Here is a 21,176-nt window from a genome sequence, read left to right as displayed (position 1 = left end):
AGCTAATCAGTAGTGAGCAAACATTAGAGAAGGGCTTCAGAGTAACGAGGCCAGTGCATCCCTTGTTGTGACATCTGCCGGCTTCTATAGTAACTCACATCTTGACATCCTCTCCCATGAAACAGCGGTTTCTCAGTAGCCCCGCCCACAGCTGCACACCGACTATGCCGAAGATGAAGAAGACAAAGAAGCACAGTGCCAGCACGTTGCCCAGCATGGGAAGTGTGTCTAGGAGGAGGGTCACCAGGATGCGCATACCTACCAACACACACAAGCACACATGCAGCACAAACACCATAGGCAACTGTGCACGAGACAGTGCAGACTAGCACATCTACATATAAACCTAAACTTTGGCAAAATGTCAGTCATAGGAAGTGTTGGCCAGACAGGAAAAATGTCTTAATGTATGCATGTCTGCACAAAACTGGAGCAGTGCAATTAATCGAATGGCAAATAATTAGAGTTCAAACACTGATGATTTGCCTCCGCTTAACTCTGCTGAAGACCCCAGATACAAAATCTTCCTCTTTTCTGCTTCTTGACTTGGCTACTTCAAACACACTCTCCAATTCTACAAAAACTCTGAGTTGAGCCAAGGCCACGGAGTGTAGTAAACAAAAAAAAAAGAAGGTTTGTGCACTGAGCTGTTAAGAAGAACACAAGTCTCACAACGATTTCCATGACTTTGTGCCCTGTGTCCTGATTTGTTTACCCATGCGTCCATCAATAGCAAAGCTGCTGTTAATAGCTCACGTTAAGAAATGAAGTGGAATTTACAGTGCAGCCAGAGAGTACAAGGACAGAGACACATTTTTCATTGTCTTGGCTGCGACTAATGAGGTTGCTGACTTTCAGCTGAGGGTGTTTCCACATCAGATGAACAGTGTAGCGTCCCATTTTATACATGGTCCACCAATTATAAGGGACAGGAAGTTGATTGGACAAGTTAATGTAACCTAAAAGAAGTCTGCACAGTCACCATATTTAATATTTTGCTCAGTCAGTGCCTTCTGCTTCATTCTGGTTTTCAGCAAGTCAAATACACGATAAGTTGGATTGTTGTCAGGTCAGCAAATTTTCCAGTCAAAAACGTTTACAGTTTGACCATAAAAATCCACTAAGTTGCCCTCGTTTTTTCTCTCTTTACAATCTTTGACTGGCTGCATTGTCCTAAAGTCAGGTATGTCCTTTACTGTTCACCCAAACTGGATGTGAACACTCTGTAAACCAACCAAAAAAATAAGCGTCAGCACTTTAACCTCCCAGTCACTGTTTAATTTAAAATCCAATGTGCTTGAGCACAGGGCCAAAACAATGAAAGGCAATAAAAAATGTCTTAAAACTTTCTGAGTGCAGTGTATTGGAGGAAAAAGGAGAAAAACTCACTGGGAACTCTGTTGATGGCTCGCAGTGGGCGGAGAACCCGGACTGTCCTGATAGCTGATAGGCTGACGTTGTGTCCATCAAGCGAGTACTCCAGCATTCTGCGGAGAGGGAAAGCCACCGCTGTGTCACTGGCATCCTGATCAGCCTGACCTTGGCAAACCCTGAGCGTCTGCAGGGAATCCAGCAGATCGCAGCATCTCTGGGATACATAGCCTTCTAACTACCAATCACTGAGGTCTCTGTCTCGCAGGACCAAATGATGCCATTGTCATTCTAGGGAGCTGTCTCACACACACACGCACACTTCCGTCGGTACGTCTAAGCACGCGCACACACGCGCTTGACATTTAACTGGCATTAAACAAGTGTCTAAGCTTTACACAAAACACACACATACACACACACACTGTTGGCTCATATTTAATGTCACATGCGCGTGTGTACGTGTGCATGCGGGTGTGTGCGTCTTTTAAACACTCACCCCACTATAACAATGAAGAAGTCCAATCTGTTCCATGTGTCGCCCAGGTAGCCGCTCTGACCTATGACTCCGAGAGCCACCATTTTCATCAGCATTTCCCCGGCAAAAAACACAAAGATCCCATCATCCAGAGCCTGCGCGCACACACACACACACACACACACACACACACACACACCCAGAGGATTAGTGTAAACTGATTAAGGGGGGAAATTAAAGCAAAAACTTTCCAGGCCCTTGATAATAAAGTCTCACAGCTGAACATAATTAGTTCGTAATTCCAGATTGTGTGTGTGTGAGTGTGTGAATGTGTCAGTGTGCTTTACCTGCAGCAAGTAGGGGGTGTGGTCACAGGGCTGGAACATCCCTAGAGTCACACAATTCAGCAGGATGGCCAAAATGCTCACACGCTCAAACCATGTGTCACAAGGTTAAGGAACAGCACCACCGCAGAGTTTGAACATTACAATAACATAATATTAGCACATTTCATGAAGCAAATTTAGCAACAGGGTGATTGACAGGAGTCTCAACCAATCACAACAAGCCAAGTAGATTGCCACTTACAAGTCCCACTTCAGCTCCGCCAAGGTGTTCTCCCCCTTGCCCAAATGAGCAATAATAATAATAATAATGATGATTACAGATGGGTGTCAATTTAAAGGAAAAACCTTTTTCTCTTTGTCATAGATTCTTGGGAACTCTGGAGTGATAAACACCATTCTTCCAAAAAATATTTCCTAATTTGGTGTTTTGATACTAGTGGTGGAGAATCACACATCACTCCAAAGTCTCGCATTGAGACCTGGTGACTCCGAAGACCATATAATATGATTCAGTTTTCATTCTAATCAAAGCATTCAGTGACCCTTCCTGCCCTGTCATCTGCATATATTATGTTTCTCCGTTAATTAATTCAGGTTTTTCTTTTGGCTTTGTCACCCATCTGTATCTAGCCAATGGTAATGTCTATAGCAACCCTGAGGAAATCCTGAGGATACTGACTGGCCAGTCATATCTATCTTGCACTGTACAAAAAATACCGGACTGAACTTACAAAATATCTGTCTGAGCACACACACACAACTCCATGTGTGGATGTTGTGCCTCCCAGCTAGTGAAATCAAATTTACAAGCACAGAACTGAATGTACTAACCTAAAAGACATTTTTATAAGGGTAGAAACTTGCAATAATAAGCTCAAATGTATCAACTTTCATTCACAAGCACAACTACTGACAGGACATTTTGACATGTTTAATATTCACAACTACAAAAGCGGGACAGCTACCATGAAACCATAAGCCAGTAAGACATTTGAAGTCAGTCTAAATGTAAACTTGCTTAGGGTGTGTGTTTGTGCATCTGTGTTGCTTGCTAGCTGTCAAACTGGAAGAAGGAGCATGGCAAAGAAGTGAAAAGCAGAGAGGTTTAAAGGGGAAAATAGTCTGAAGTAGAAACTTAAAGGAATGATTGTGTTCATACAAACACAGAAGCACACATACACACTCGTATTTGTGCGCAAATGTGAAAAACCGCTGAATCGATGACAGGGATGTATTCAAGAGCCAAGGACGCATACATAACAAAGCCCGGAGCATGCACATGAACACATAGACACATGTGCACACACACACACACACACACATTCACACTCACACACAAAGTCCCCTGCCCGGACACTTTGCTCTCGAGAGGGCGGAAAAATTAATGAGAGTACAATCCTTTATCACCCTTGAGACAGAGAGAGAGAGCGAGAGAGAAAAAGGGTGGGAGAGAGAAAGAGAGGGTAATCCAGTGTCCTCCCTTTGCTGTGGTTGCCATGGGAACCCCCATCTCACCGTGGGAACTGACTTCTGAGTTTCACAATCCGCTTGCATCCTGTCTGGACTGGAACACAATTAACACAAACACACGCATAAACACAGACAAACACAGACAAACACACAATAGAAAATTATGTCCTTCAGCCCCTCGGCACCTGCTGAAGCATCCTTTCCTCATTTCCTCACTGTTGAGGAGGGTCGTTTTAATCCTGCTCCATCTGTATACGTTACAGCAGCTTAAATAACCCTGTGTGTCCCATAAAACACACACTCTCACACACACACACACACACACACACACACATTCACACACAGACACACGCATGCATAGTTAAACACGGGACGGGGCAGGGTCAAGGTGTGAGTGATGGATGAGATGGGAGTATTTCCATAGTTGGTCCATCATTCAACATCAGTGATGAAACACAGAGGGAACGTCCTCTCCCCTGTCTCTCTGTTTCACTCTCTCCATTGCTTTTCCTTTATCTCCCCTCACACTCAACCTTTTCCTCTATCATCTCTCATTTTCCTCTACAGCCCTTTCCCCCTCTCTTTGGCCCAATTATTTTTCTCTTCGCTGTGCTCCTCCTGCTCTCTGTCTATCCCTCTTCCTTTATATAGTGCAGTATAATTTCCCATCTTTATTCCACATAATTTCTCGCATATCTTTTTGTCTCTCTCATCCTCTCCCGTGCAGATACACCCTCGTTACTCTGCCCTTGGGTAGTGCTTTAGCTTCTCTGTCAGAAACCTGAGTCTCTGCCTATAGATAAACTACAACAACACTTAACACTTAACAATTAATGTCTTCAGAGAGATGGACAGAGACAGATATAGATACAGTAAGTGAGAGGTGGAGGAGAAAAAAGAAGGGGGCAAGAAACAAGGACAATTAGACAAGGGGTGAAGAAAAATGGCTTGATGCCTGAGTAAAAATAAAAAGCACAGCTGAACAGTGGGATGAGAGAGGTTAAGACCTTGACAATTCCAGCTCTTAAGTGTAAACAACTGAAAAAGTTACATGGCCTCCAAGCTTTGACGTTCCCTCCCTAATTGCCTCATCCTCTCATTTTCCTCACTCGCCAAGAACCACCCCACCCACCTCCCATGCTTTCCCCCTCTTGAACTCTCTCTCACTGAGTGCCTACACCAGTAATAAAGGTCAGGGAGACATTATAAGTCATATCAGATCACATCAGATCAGATTCTCCATGCTAAAGCCAGCGTGCAGGAACATATTTATATGTTCATTAACCTAAAAGGATTATCGGACATGCTGGCTGTCTAGATACACGCAAGCTATGAACAGATTAATTTTTTCTTCATGCATGCCTGAGAACGTTTTAGATTTTCCAGTGTGGTACCACTATCTCATATCGCACCCTTTCTAAAAGGTTAGAAGTTCAAAAGAAGATCAACTTGGGCTGTTGTAAAAATCTCTTTGGGTGGTGTAATATCCTTCTCCAGCATGGCACTTGTTTTTTTTTTTTTTAAATAACTCTTAAGTTCATCAAGAAGATCTCTCCAGTGGACCATTTGACCATTTACCTTCGGGAAAAGCTTTGCAGAGAATTTGGGCCAAACCCCATTTATTAATGGCTTATTAACATGTGCTTACTGCAGATTTGATGGGTTGTTGTAAAAATCCCTTCCCTAATGACTTACTAACATTTATAATTGCAGACCTGCTGGCTTATCACATGGTGAGAAACCCGTGAGTCCCTATGGTATGTTTTAATTAGCTATACTAGCGGCATGACACTGTGGAAGGCAATGTCAGTTGGTCCGTTGATCCAAACTGAACTATTTCAACAACTACCGCATGGACTGCTGTAAAATTTAGTTAAGACATTCATGGTACCCAGAGGATGGATCCTAATGACTTCGGTGAATCTCTGACTTTTCCTATAGCGCCATCATGACGTTCTCATTTGTGGTTTTGAGTGAAAAGTATCAAACAAGTATGGGCGCTTTGATGGCTGGTTAGTTCAGGTTTCCTGTTTGACACTATACTTATTTTATCCAACAGAGACAAAAAATGACCCACATTTTTTTAAAACAAAATAAAGTAGCAATGGTTTTTGATGAATTGCCAGGAAAATTGGTTTATTGTATATTGAGATGTTGTGATTTTCACCAACACCATCATCAGGTTAAACTTCAATTTATCCAAAACTTTGGTTAATGATCGAATATCTTTATGGTGAATATAGGATTGCTGTTTTTTTGAGAAAAAAAATATGAACTCTTAGTCAGTGGTTAAAAGGTCTATCAAATTGGGTTTTTATGGAAAAATATATATTTTAATGAACCCAACAACTTTGATAAGAGAGTTTTATTCATGGACTTTACTTTAGTATATCTTGTTGCTTCTTTCTTTGTGATACAGTTCCGTTTACATATGGGGTTTTTTTCTGATTGTGTTTTATATGTCCAACCAGAGACAAAACCAGAAAATCAAAAGATTGGATTTAAAAAAAATACTACATTCATAATTGTAGACCTGAATTTAGAAAGTAATAAAATCATGACCTGCATGACACTGCAGTTATAAATGTTAGGAAGTCACTGATAAAGTGTCACAAGTTTGTTTCTTTCTTATAAGCCATTAAGTCTGCAGTTATTGTATTGGTAAGTCATTAATAGGGGTCCTTCTGAATTTAAAGGTTCAGTCTGTAACTTTTACTGGCATCTAGTGGTGGGGGTTGTGAATTGCAACCAGTGGTTCAAGTTGCATTCACGTGCTCCTCAGATGGTCCCATTTCTCGAGTTGTGAAGTTGTTCTTCCGACTTCAATGTGTGTTCATGTGCTCTTAAGTTGGAATGAGGAATCAACATGGACGCTACTACAAAGACATGTTGGATTAGCATTATCAGAGCATATAAACAACACGCAGACATCTAGTTCACTCAACATCGACAGCAAGTTAACAGTTATAATCATATTACAAATTACATGTTTGAAAAATATATATATACAATATGGGATTTTGCACAAACCAAAAGTTCTGTATACTTCTTTATGTCTCATGTACACATTATTCCTCTTTTTGCAATAAAGATTTAACGAGGAAAAAAAGATTCTGATTATTCCGACATCACATGAATTAGTCACCGCTAATATCTCCCTTTCCAAGGGCCTAAAAGAAGCTCTGTCGGCTCCTGTGCTAAATAATATATGTGGTACTCCATTTGTCCAAATTTCACTTCTTCTCTAAATTCTAATAAACCAGACAACAACCACCACTACATCTTCTTTTTCTTTGTACGTATTCAACGTAATGACGCAACACGCTCTGTCCATTTAGGCTACTGTAGAAACATGGCGGCGCAACATGGCGACATCCATGCAAGAAGACCAGTGGTGTATGTAGATAGAAATGGCTCATTCTAAGGTAATAAAAACATAGCGGTAATAATAAACTTAGCGGTTCATTTATGCCTCTTTTCCATTACCGGTACCAGCTCAACTCGCCTCGGCTCGACTCTATTCGACTAGGTTTTGGCCTGCCGTCATCCACTTTCCATTGCAGATAGAACCCAGACATAATATCCCTCAATGTAGTTGGTCCAGATAGCAACGCCACACACAGCTGCCACGACATAATGTTCAACACGCACACATACGCGACCCACACACAGCTGTCTCTTGATTTAAGTTAAAACGTTAAATCTTGAAGCTGCGTTTTCCTCTGCCATTGTCGCTGGAGTTGGCTGCCACATTGGCTGCAGTGGTCTGTGTGACTGTGGGACCAGAGCTGTCTGTAAGCTTCCCCCGGCGGCGGCTTGTTAACTTCCCCCGACGGCACTTGCGGAGCTCCTCAACTCCGGAAACGTTCAAGCACATTTTTGATCCACCATCAATTTTCATAAAACTGTCAAGATTCTAAATCTACACAGTTGATTTCTCACCTCAAAACTTCTCATAAGTAGATTTAGTGATGAAATAACATACAGAAATTGTAAAATATAAAAACTTTCTCTTGCTGGCCTCTGTCTGGCTTGCACAATGATGATACAGTGACTAGTGACGATTCCCTCTGACCAATCAGTAGTCTGCAGTGTTTTCAAGTCACCTTTTAGTATCACCTTAGCTCAACTCAGCTCACTTAGAACCTTGACGGAGGTGATATGAAAAAAAGTACCAGGTAGCAGGTACAGGTACAAAAAAAAGGAGAGTAGAGTCAAGGAGAGTCGAGCTGGTACCATGCAGTGGTAAGGGGCATATGTAAGGTATTTATACACCACTGAAAACATAGTTATGTATATTATATTGCATTTCTGTCAATAGATCCTCCTAAATATTACACACTGGACCTTTAAGAGCTGTTTTAAAAGACAAAAAAATGTAATGCTACACCAGCTAATGGGATTTTTTACAACCTGGTAACCCAAAGGTTTTTTTATTAATGGAATTTAACTGATATATAAAACATTGGTAAATTATTGATTAAGCATTAGTTACAACTTATGAACCCCACAAAGGGTGCATTACTTGAAAGTGAAACTGAATTAGGAGAACAATTACTTTATATTAATCGCAGTTGGGGAATTAAAAATCTACAATATATGTGGTTTGGATGGGAAATCCTCAGATGTGAACTACTGTGCATGAAGGAGAAACCTGCTCACTGGTTTCCTCATGCTCTTTGCTACTTGGACACACACTTTCACTCTGGAATCCACACACACAGACTTGATTAAACATAACCTAGTTATGCTCAAAGTCTGTCATGTGCAGTGTGTGTGTGTGTGTGTGTGTGTGTGTGTGTGTCTGAAATGAAGTTGGGCCAAGTTACGTTACTGTCAAGTTGTCAAGTCCTCTGGCTCCACCCCCTACAAGTGTGACAGCTGGTAACCATGGAAACGCTTGCTGGAATCATGTTAATTGGCTGAAATGATTCTGACAGCTCACCTACTTTGAATGAGACCTCCTCCTATTTATCGTTGTCTCCCTATCATCATCCCTATCCCCCCCTCCCCGTGACACACGCGCATACACACACATATCTCAACCCAATTAAGAAGCAGTTTATGAAAAGGAAAAGAGAGAGGGATAAATAGAAAGGCAAGAGATTGATATTGAGTAAAGGGGGATGAGAGAAAGAAGAAAAGAGAGGGAGAGCAGAAGAAAGGCAGAAGGCAGGCAGAGAAAAAGGTACTTGTATGGAGTGACAGATACAGCTTTTCTCTTTAAACAAAAGGAAACGCTCTGAATGTTTCATGCACTGCTGAATAAGATATGTCCTTCCTGTGTGTGTGTGTGTGTGTGTGTGTGTGTGTGTGCGTGTGCTCCAGCACCTCCCCACATGTGTATACATGTTTCTGTGTGTATCATATGTTACACATTAAAGGTGGGAGATATGAAAAGCTCAGCACCTCACAAAGTAGGCCCCTTGTTACACACTTACAGTGAATCTAACTGTCTCCTCCCCAAAGAAATAACATAAATCAACGTAGCTTGGAAGGAATACAAGAGAGTGTTATATAATAGGAAAAGCCCATCTTGTTTTTTGTTCCAAATAAATTTGTTAGATGTGCTGTAGGGTGGAGAGACGTACAGTATGTTGTAAACATGGCACATAGGAGAATGACTGTGTTTCTCAGAGGGAGGAAATAGAAGGACAGAAGATAGGAAATTAATTTGTAATATGTACTGAGTGCAAATAAAAGGCAGCGAGCAAGGAGGGACTTACAGTTCTTAGGGACTGCCCCTCCCACCCCCCTCCTAGTGCGCTCACATTAATGTCCCTGTCGAACACCGTCCACCCACATGACTTCCCCCGCAGATCACTCACAGTCACACACACACTAACACAGACCCAGACAAACACACACGCACACTGTAAGTATGAGGTACAAACGTATATATAAACATGGGAAACGTGCCAGTAGCTGTGCTCTACGGACACATAATCGGAAAGACAGACAGACACAAACACTCATAAAAACAAACAAATATTGCAATCGGAAGTAACTGGGCCGTCGGGCCAGCGCTACACTGTTACCAAGCAACCAGGTGATTCCTCTAAAGAGCCTCTCCATGGGAGATTCCCTCGTTTGTGTGAGGGCATTCACAAGCTGTGTGTGTGTGTGTGTGTGTGTGTGTGTGTGTGTGTGTGTGTGTGTGTGTGTGTGTGTGTGTGTGTGTGTGTGTGTGTGTGTGTGTTTTTTTTTTGTGTGTATCCAGTAAGTTAGTGCTGACACAGTGAGCATACAATGTTCAGGGATTCAACCATGGTAACAGCCCAGCAGGCTACAGATGAGTTTAGTTCATGGCAATTGTAGTTGTTGTTTTTTTTCTCTTGGTGTACGTTTTTATTTATTCAGCAATTATGTATTTATATTTTATAGAGAACACAGTGCTGACGGTGGCAAATATCCACATACGTGCACGCAGCAGAGGAACACACACGCGCACACATAGGCACTCACACATGGAGTCATAAGCAGTGGAAAATATTAAATTTGGACAAGCCTTGACAAATCCCTGAGGTGTTGCTGACGTTTATGCATGCTTCGGAGTATTCATAGCTGCTCATACACACTAGGGCGCTGATAACTATACACATACACACACTCACACCTTCACGACTACAGCAGAAGTGGATAGCGGTTGAGAAAGAGAGTGAGAGACAGGTAGACGAATGAGTGGTGAGACAGTGAAGACAGAAGCAGAGCGTGTTTCAGGGGGAGGGATTTTACTATTTGTGACTACTTCTGCTGTATAAACGGAGGCCAGTAACAATGCTACTGACAGGCGACTGTAACCCTGGAGATTCATTAGGGCTTGTCACTATGGAAACCTCCAATAAGGGAAAAATGTTAGCCATCTTTTCCTACAGCTAATGGGTCCAAGGAAATACCTGAGGTCTTCCAAACACCCATACACCCATTCACTCACACACACACACACACACTCACGTGGAAATGCACAATACTAACCTTCTTCTCGTCTCCCTTGTTTTTAAACTTAAGTAAACATCTGGGTGCTAGGAGCCTTGTAGGTACAACAGCTTTGAGAAAGCACAGAGCTGAAACACAAACAGACAATTTCTCTCTCAAATTATAAACAGAAACACACTCATACATATACACACGTTTGCAGTGCTTCACGTGCACTCCTGCCAGTGAAGGATATGGGTGGCAGACAGCTCGAAGGCACCAGGAGCGGGGTGGGCTGTTTTGGGTCAGAACCAAAAGTACCACTGGTGCTAGAGATGGGTACGGCAGCTCGTCCTTTTCCTCTTCCTCCTCCTCTTCCTCCCCGTCCTGCTCCCTCTCCTCTCCCTCAACTGACACATGCACCTTCTCCCCCTCCTCCTCCTCATCCTCTTCCTTCTGTGTTGGTCCTCCGTGCTGCTCATACACGTCTGGCTCTTGGGTGCCCGTCATGGCCGTGCTGTGAACAGCCTGTACCTAAAAGAGGGTGCAGGGGCACCGGCAGACTGTTCAGGACACAACAACATATAAATGCACGCGTGTGTGTGTCTGTGTGTGCGACTGACACTGTATAGCTCCCCAAAACAAACCAGAACTGCGCTGACTGTCAAGCCTGCCATCCCGTCCACGAGACCCTTTACCCTCTAGAAAAGCAGCAGAGAAAAAAACCCTTGTCTGTTTTTCTCTGAAACAATAAGTGACCTTCAGGAGACGAATCATAGCCAGAAAGCAGTCCTGTGCAGGAAACATAAATCTACATAAATCTAAACAGAATGAACTAATAGAAGCCAGCAAAGGTGCAAACACTGATTCAGTGCAGACAACAGGAAGCACTTAGTCCCCTTCAATATAATCCCACAGCTGTACAGCAGTAATGACAACAGGGCATTACTGTTGATGTTTTTAATCCAGACTGGCTTTAAACAATCTGGAGTTGCAGGGAGAAAGTAGCTTAGACGGCTTTTTCATATTGGTATGAAAAGAATAAAGTCTGGGGTTGGCTAGTGATATTGTCAGTTCTTCAGTTTCTTTTTCTTTTACAATAAATTTCCACTCACGATGGTTTATCGAGATAAAATATCTCATGAAACACAGTGACATTGTCGAGCTACAACAGACTGTGATTAATTTTTATAAGTACTGACTGGAATTTCTTGAAGCATTAGAAAATAATGTAGGAAATGTCAGATTGAATGATAATCTCTGTTTAAATTAAGAGCACGATCACAAGAGCGGATTCCTTTCTTTGGCTTCAGATATCATGTATTAATTTCATCACATTTTCTGCTTTATTTGGGCAGTATGCAGTGGACTTTGGCAGGAAAAGGGCATGTGACAGTCCACATTGTCATGAGTACACAGCAAACGCTTCCCACTAGCCCACCGTGTGCTCATTCCACTGCTTATTGATCCCCACAGATGTAGGCAAATTTATTCCAAGCCTACCAATTTGCTATTAAGTTGGAGCAAGATTATTTGGAAAACTAACATAAAGAAGATTCAGGACAATAGGAGCATGGGCCAACCAGGAGTCCATGCAGGCATATATACTCTGTTTATAGAGTGAAAGGACAAGCATAGAGAGAAGTGTATCTGTGTGTGTTTGATGAAAATAATGAGATTGAATCTGCCAGCTTCTTTCCTGTGTGTTTTCATTATGGGCACATAGCCTAGACTGTATCCAGGGCCGCACAGTTTAAGGCTTTTTGTTGTGATTCAATGGTAGCTGTTGGGCAGACATCAATTAACAATTGAAAAAAGAAAGAAAGCCATTCTTCTGCACAGTTAAAAACCTGCTGATGAGTTCTTTCAAAACATTTTTAAAAACCTCAATATGAGCTTCCTTTGCTAACAGCTAGGTCATGTGGAAATTAAATCCTCCTATAGAATCTCAACCAGTCACCAGAACAATATATATTCATACCTCTGTAAGACCTCTGAAAACCACTAAGTTTTATATTCACACTCATTCGCACTCATTACAAATGCATAAACTGCACAAAATCTTTGCCAAGAATTCACAATAGCGTCACGCTCAATAGAACCAGAGCAAAATCTCCATAAACATTTTCTTCTTACTCTTGATGTTATAGCCTACAATGATATAGGCCTACATCCTTTTGAAGGCCGACCCTTATCACATACCGACGACATCTATGAGGCAACAGCATTTCCAGCATTACTCTGGTTCGGGTGCAGCAAACAATAAACAGTCTAATTAATCATAATAAACTGTAGAATGATATGAAACCAATCACCTTAATATAAGTCTCAACATTTTTGTCATATTATATGATGTAAAAATACATAAAGTAAGATATGGCCAATAACTTCTCATACAGTAAGCTGCTACAGGCAATTTCTAACTGCATGAGAATATCATTTAATTTCACATTAAACACCGCCATTGGCAAGGAGCGACATCACAGGACCTGGACATTTTCTATTGTGCCCCGGACATTCACCCACGGCAGTGCCCGGGACAGGAGAGCAAAGAAAAAGTATATAAAGGCACAAAAACCAAAAACTTTGTCTGCCGTCCTTACCGGGGAGCGGCGTCCATCCACCAACGTCATTCACTCCGGGTCCGCCGTGCGCCCTAAGCTCCAGGAGCCCTGGTGCTCCATCTGAGAGCAGCCCGCTGGTCCTCTGCCTCCTCCTCCCCTACCGATATCCAAACTCAGTCTGTCAGTGGTGAGGATGAAAAAAAGAAAAAAATATTAAGGGGGGAATATGACGCAGAAGTTTTAATAACAAAAGTAAAAGTTAAATAGGACCAAGCGACTCTCTGTGCGTCGGCGTCCCCTCAACCGCTGGACACGCTCTGCGGTGTCAGGTACCGGAGTTCAGGCGCACCACGGAGAGGGAGAGCCGCGTCAAGCCAGCCGGAGAGAGGCAGACCGGAGGTACTCGGATTTTAACTTCAAAATAAGACTAGTCCCGGAAACTACACTCTACATTAAACCACCTGCTTGAGAAATACAACTATTTTAGTCAAAATATCGGTTAAAAAAGACGTTAGTCACATATTGGATAGCCTATACGTGTAGCATAATTAGCCTACAACAGGTGAGTTTCTGGCTAGTTTTAGTGTCAACAAATTCATTGTTGAATAATATGGTTAATATTCTTTCTTCGGGCTTTTGCCTCAGCTTTCATTTAGTTAGTGTAGATTAGCCTACAAAACATAGTAATTTAGCTAAGTCATTCAGAGTGGGAATAAAATCTGCCCTTTTTTCCTTGGAAAAATGGCTGCCACTAACAAAACAGTTAGGGCTGGTGGTTAGTTGGTTAGCTGCTACTACGCTAAGCTAAATGTGCAATGCAGTGTCTACCATCAATAACCAACTAGGCCTATTTGTCAGGTAATTTCACAAATTTCATTTTGAGTGTTTGATTTGATTGTTTAATTGCTGTTGTTGACCTGATTGCTACCTCTTGTATTGTCCCCATATCTTCCATCCAGCATGGCACTGCCTCATCATACAGATTAATGGTGAGTGAAACTGAAAAAATAACAACAATAACAATCATATTGCCTTATGATTGTTATTTTGTGTATTTTCTCCAATAACAGTTTTATTTTGAAAGTTTTGACTCCATAACTTTAAGCTTAATACTGGTAAACTTGACACTGATGGAGAAAGTCAGAGCATGTGACTTGTCATCTCTCCTCCGCCTCACAGTACACCTCATCCCAATATCCCTCTTTCTGCCTTTGCCTGGCGGTTGTCTCACCAGCCAGCGACCCTGGACTCTGTGTGTGTGTGCGTGTGTGTGTGCGTGTGTGTGTGTGTGTGTGTGTGTGTGTGTGTGTGTGTGTGTGTGTGTGTGTGTGTGTGTGTGTGTGTGGGTGAAGGAGGCTGCTGTCATATAAAAGATGATGTTCCACAGTCACACTCAGCAGGGATGTTGATTTTCTAAACCCAACGGTGTGTCAGAGCTCAATACTCTGAATTCAGTTTATGACATGACAGGTTTCAGAGAACATGGAATTCTTATTGACCCATCCCCTACTGTAGGTTACTTCATAAAACAACATTTTCATAACATTGGTGAGAGACTTATCCAGATCCTTTACTTAAGTTAAAGTAGCAATACCATAATGTAAACATACTCTATTACAAAGTTAAAGTCCTGCATTCAAGATTTTACTAAATGTGCAAAGGTTTTAAGCATCAAAAGTACTCATACAGAACAGACCCATTCACAAAGTTTTATATAGGTTACATGTTTAGGACCTGAGCACAAAATGTGTAACAACCCTACTGAAATTTCTTTTTTTGTGTGTGTGTTTCCATTTTCAACAGCCTAAGGTGCTCGAGAACTCACGAAACTTTGTACACATATCAGAAGTAGTGAAACTTTAAGTGTGATAAGGGTCTCCCTCATAGGTGTGACAAAATTGCTTACTAGGGCTCCCTACAGAGCAGCCGCCACGACTCGTTTCATCAAGATGTATGACATTTTTGGAGCAGATGTAGCATAAAAATACCTTTTGGAGTGATTAAATCCAACAGGAAGTTGGCCATTTGAATTAATTGGCCATTTTTGGCGATTTACAGCGTCCATACTTTAATGAACTTCTCCTAGACAATTAATTGGATAGACTTAAAATTTTCTCAGTGCAATCAGAACACATTGATGATGAAAAGATGTGCTGACTGTGAGTTTTCGTTGAAGTGCGCATCCATGGCGTGGCGTCGAATATCAGCGTTTCACCATAACAGCAACAACACCGACTGGCAACAGGAAATGACCCGTTTTATGCTGTGATGTCCTACTGCTAAAAGGTAGACCACATCCCTTTCATATGTGGCCAGAAAAGCCTTAAGACTTTGTTGATGCTATATTGCGAAGTGTGCTTTCATCACACGCTGTTGCCGTGGCAACCCATTATTCACCATGAAAAGGGAATTTGTTGTAACTTGAGGGTACATTGTCCAATCTGCCCAAAGTTCACATGTTTGATAACACTCTCAGCCTGAACACATGCCAATAAGGAGTTATAGTTATTGCGCCACCTACTGGCAACAGGAAGTAAACATTGTGTGACAATCATTATTTGACGTAGGCCTACATTCAATTTTCGTGTGGCCCACATTTGATATACTGTGACGTTATGTGTAATTAGCGGGCGTTCCATAGTACCACATAGCAGACACCGGAAGTGACATTTAACTCCTTCTTGCAGAGTCTCAAATGCATTCCAAGGGGGTAAGCAGTTGAAACAGTGAAGCCGACCAAAGCCTGCACGGACGGTTCCATGTAGGACCAAAAATGATGTCAAAACCCTGTGACATCCCGTCGCACACGAGAGATGTAACCGTATTGCTTAGATTATAAACTTTCAGTGAATCTAAAACAATGATCAGTGACGCTGCGTTGGTGTTTGGCAGGTGAGCCTCGTAGGTGGGCTGATTAATCTGTGACGATCCGAGTCAGTCAAACACACTGAGACATGAAACTTTATGTTGGCGCAGCTATGCAGCTACCAGAATTACGGTGTTTCTGCCGTTGCTTTACGTGATTAAACCACGGTTATTCTGCGCGATCATGCGTAGTAGACACTGGTGCCAACAGGAAGTAACCCTGTAGTAGTATTTTATTGGTCCAAAACTGGCTTCACTGCTCTCCATTCAAATCAGCGGGGTGGCTTCGTCCAGTAATGTACTGTCTATGGATAATTCAGAGCCACGTCGACCGACCTCCGTCAACTTCACCACGGGACACCCCAACATGCCTGAAAAAGTGAGGGCTGTTTATCTGTGCTTGCAGCTTTCATATGGTTTATTATCACTGGTGCATTTACTTGTAATCAATTTAATGTCATATAGCTGGTCAAGGTGGATTATAATATTTTATAAGCTGATCATATGTTCTGAAATTTAGAAGGAAAATGTAAAATTTCCCTTGTAGTGGAGTACAGGAAATAAGTGGTATAAAATGGAAAGACTGAAGTAAAGCACCTCCTAATTGTAATTATGTATAACCTTCTTGAGTAAACTCCTTATATTACTCCTGGAGAATTTGTTTATCATTTACCTTCAGTTAATTTATATCCATATAAGAAATAACGTGCTTCTTAAGAACCCTGATCAAAGAAAGGATATGTATATTTTACAGGTGATACCAACAAGGCGGAGAGTAAAAAAGGCAGAACAGGCATCCATAGCATCTTAAATTAGTGCTGAAACTCTACTATGGCTCATTTTTCTGGGGGCTCCATCCAATTCCCTAAAGGCCCCCTGGCAGTCCCTGGATCCCACTTTAGGAATTAATATTAGAGGTCTGAGCAAACAGCTTACAGGGAGCACTAGTCTTAAATACTCTCCTGCTAATTTTTTAATATGTACATGTAGCCTCCAAATAATTTTCTGGGGATGTTTTGTTTGATGTTTACACTCCATTAGACAGAAACCATAAGTCCCACAGAAGTAGCTCTGAGAGGCTATAATGCTCATTACACGCTGGAAAGCAAATTTGGATGAATAAAAATAGACAGACAACTTTGCTATTCTTAGATCCGTCTAGCGGGGCAAAAAAATTAAATTTGCTGCACTGGAGGAAAAACCATCTTGTTACGTAAATCAAAAGGGTTTCTCCTCTGTGCTGTGGCCATTTTCGGACATCTTAGACTCAGCTTGCCAGACTCAGTTCTACATTGTCAAAGTGTTACATTCGTTATTTATCACGTTAACATGCTCACAGTCAGCGTGTTTAGTAGTTAGTCTAAGTAATATTTAGAACTTATTATATTATAATATTTAGCTTATTAGCATGAAATTATCTTAGCTTGTAAGTTTAAGCATGTAAGCTATTTAACTGGCTAATATATAGCATATTAGCCTGCTAATTCTAGCATACCACAGGAGCCTTTCTCAGCCTTGAAACTCTGATTCACAGAAACAGGAATAAGCAGAGACAAGGGAAAAACACTGGCTTAGATAGTGTAACAGCAAAGAAGGTCAGCAGTAGATATAAATATAATTAGTAGCCTTAAATAGGTAAAATCAATTTTTACCACCACAGTTAGCATGCATTGTAAGCATTCATCATAATACACAACTAAGGCTTTTGGGAATATGGCCATTAGTTTGCAGCACACAGGTAATATTATTAAAAACCTGAATAAATGAGTGGAGAAACACATCAAATGCAGTTGCATACAGGGCACAAAGGACTAACATTTTGGACCTTGCCCTCCACCACCTTCATTAAAACACAAAATGAGGGACTATCTTTTAGAAGAATGGTGTTCATTCCACCAGTAGGATTTCAGAGCTGTGTACATCTGCCAAAACACATTTCTGATCTTCTGCTACGAATCCAGACCTCTCGGGTCGTCTGGGACAGCTCTGCTTTCTGTCCCCAGAGTCAAAACTAAACATGGAGAAGCAGCTTTCAGTTTTTCTGCACAATGTGTCCGGAACAAACTCCCAGAAAACTGCGGGGGGAAAAGTTAAGCTTTTGATTTTTATCTTATACAGCACAGTAACATTTGTTCTCCTCTTTTATCTTGTTTTTCTTGTGTTATTTGAATGTCGTTTTATATTGCCTTTTACATTGCCTACGTTGCTTTCATGTTTTACGTGAAGCACTTTGAATTGCCTTGTTGTTCAAATGTGCTATGCAAATAAACATGCCTTGCCTTACTTCTAAACCAAGGTCTTTCTTTTTGTACATCTCTGCCGAGGAGCATCCAAGATGTTTTTGAGATCATAACACCTTGCTAAGACACTGTCAAGGTTCAAGGTTCATTCATTTGTTGTTTAACAACACAGTTGTTGCACAATGAAATGAAGCATGTGTAGCACAAAATGTGCTACACACACACACACACACACACAGAAAAAAAAGAAAGACCTTGGTTTAGATGGACAAGTCTCTGAAACTCTACTGGTTTTATGAACACTATTCTTCCAAACCAAACGCACTTCATGTTTGTTGTAAATTGTCATCCATTTGTCTCTTGTCATGGGCTGAAGCGGACAAGTGGAAATTGTTATCTGTTGATGGTGCTCGATATGAAGTGAGGGCGTCACCTAAGTCAATCTGATTCATCCTCTTGGGGCTACGAATGTCTGTATCAGACTGTTGAGATATTTTGCTCTTGACCAAAATGCTGGACTTGCAGACTGAATGGATTCACCACTAGTGAGGCTAAAAACTAAGATTAGATTTTCAGTCAGAGTAGGGAAACACCGTGCAATACCCAATCAACGCCCACAGCAGACATACTCCTCGCAGCTATCATAACTCATACAGCAGCTGCTTACATCAAACATTTAGTGTATCACAATAACAGAGTTTAAGATATCTAGGGCACATTCAACCACACAAATGCTCACACAGACCTGTACGGCTAACATATTACTCTCCCCAAGAAGGAAACTGATGAGCATTGTCGGAAGCCTGTGTATGTGTGTGTGTGCGTGCATTGGTAGTAATCAGTTGTTATTGGGTCTCCCTGGCTGTGTGTTTCCACTCCCACTCGCCTCTCCTTTCAGCTCGTCTCATCCTCCTCACACTTACAGTCTCATGTAACTCATGCAAGACTCTTTCTGCTCCACATGATCATTTCATGCATTTTTTACTCCCGCTCTGTCACTGTGGTGTGTTCAAATGATGGTTAACATTAGTCACTGGAATACATACACACACACACACACACACACACACACACACACACACACACACACACACACACACACACACACACAGGCAGAAATACATTCCCTCTGTTATCGGTTGAGGATGGGTATCTAGGCCAAACATTATTATCAGTGTGTGTTAGGTGCCCCTTGGGTGTGTTTCCATGGTGACCATCACATAACGTTATATATGGGGAAGGGTTTTCTCCCATGCCATTGTCACAAATACACGCACACACACACACACACACACACACACACACACACACACACTTAGGCAATTTGATTACGGATCAATAATAATAATAATCCTGATCGCTGATCATTGAAATTGCCATGACAGCATCCTTATACAAAGCGCGGACAACACACACATACTGTAACAGTCACAAAAGTGCAGAAACACATGTGCGGTGTGACACTGAGCCTGCCTGCTACTTCACTTGCACTGGTTACAGTAGGCTAGTAATAGTAGTACACAGTTGTAAACATTTGTGGTATATCATTACCATCATCCTCAGCTGTACTTTGTGTTTAGTGGTAATCCGACAATGTTAGCATACTAACGCACTAAACTAAAATGTAAACAATGTACTTGCTAAAAACGTGTGTGTGAGTGCGTTAGCATACTGACATGAGCATTTAGCTCAAAGAGTTTTGGCCAGTTTATTAGGTACACGTAGTAAAACTAATGCTGTGTAGTATGAAAATCCAGCAAAAAATCCTGCCTTCAGATTATAATGTTCAGTTTATTGTTGAAACTTTAGATAGGTACTGATTCAACTTCATGATCACTTTGGGAGGCTCACGTTTGTGGTGACATTGAGCTGTCTTTCATTATACTGAGAGGTGTTTCTAATATCACATCTACCCTCATATAAATGGCTTAATTACCCTGTAACAAAAGTACCATAATTATTGAATCTGTAGTCTGTAATTTAAAAATACTTAATGTAATTTCCCTTTTATGCCCAAAGTTGTAAACCCTTTATTCCCTAGCCTCTTGTCTTCTTACCTTGTACCTAAATGTGTCCCTATAGAGATCTTTGTATGTCCTATGTGTCCCCGTATAGATACCCAGTAAGTATTACATATTTACACTTTCATTTGCAGTGTGTAATCTAAAACCGTTAATGCTTTTGTAATCACAGTAAGACTCTCAAAGACGGCAATAACTTTTTCACCAGCATAATAGGCTGCTTATACCCAAATATTTTGCTGTATTGTAGACAAAACTGGAGAGATTCTGCCATGCAGTAACATTACTGGCTGATCCTTTTTTATTAGTTCTAGGAATCATAGAAATCTATCAGACAATACATTTCCACATCCCATTCTCCTCTCTCTCAGATTTTTCAGCACTGTGTTTGCAAGCATAAATGCACAGTGGTCCATACAAATGCATGGGCAATCATGCACACATAGCCAGCATCTTCCGCAGACGTTACATTTATGACAGAGGATAAGGGAGAGTTAGGTTGTGAACCAGTCAGTGGAGAAGCATCTTTTCTGACAATCGGCAGAAGTGAAGTTGCTTAGCAACCTTTGGCCTTGATGACAGGAAATGATGTCATGTTTGTAAGACAAAACACAAGCAGACCCACAAATACACAGGCAGATAACAGGTGCACACATGCGCACACACGTGTGGACATGCAGACACACAGATGCAGAGTGAACCTTGCAGGATGGTTGACGGGTTGTGATAATAATCTGGTTTTGGGTTAAAACAATATATTAATCTTCTCTAATGGTTTCACTGACCTTAGTCCATTAAGGATGACCTTAAATATATGTACACACGTGTACACAAACACACACAAACAAGGCATGGACTAAGCTGAGAATGTGCTTTTATGTACTGTTGTTTGAGGAAAAATGCAT

At 41.4% G+C, this 21,176-nt stretch overlaps 1 protein-coding gene across 1 annotated transcript in view; it reads right to left on the bottom strand.

The window, feature by feature from the left end:
- LOC123970275 (voltage-dependent T-type calcium channel subunit alpha-1I-like) overlaps positions 1–13,373 on the bottom strand; it is a 46,368-nt gene extending 32,995 nt beyond the window's left edge. Inside the window, exons 1-6 of the mRNA XM_046048266.1 lie at positions 13,185–13,373; positions 10,838–11,115; positions 2,197–2,290; positions 1,871–2,004; positions 1,390–1,487; positions 99–258 (exon numbers count right to left, since the gene is read on the bottom strand). Coding sequence (XP_045904222.1) covers positions 99–258; positions 1,390–1,487; positions 1,871–2,004; positions 2,197–2,290; positions 10,838–11,115; positions 13,185–13,214 — 794 coding nt within the window. The 5' untranslated portion in view covers positions 13,215–13,373. The remainder of the gene's footprint in view (positions 1–98; positions 259–1,389; positions 1,488–1,870; positions 2,005–2,196; positions 2,291–10,837; positions 11,116–13,184) is intronic.
- Between the last annotated feature and the right edge of the window lie 7,803 nt (positions 13,374–21,176).

Source organism: Micropterus dolomieu, linkage group LG04 (assembly GCF_021292245.1).
Source record: "Micropterus dolomieu isolate WLL.071019.BEF.003 ecotype Adirondacks linkage group LG04, ASM2129224v1, whole genome shotgun sequence".
In the NCBI taxonomy this organism is placed as follows: Eukaryota; Metazoa; Chordata; class Actinopteri; order Centrarchiformes; family Centrarchidae; genus Micropterus; species Micropterus dolomieu.
This window is presented reverse-complemented; position numbering and strand designations above follow the sequence as displayed.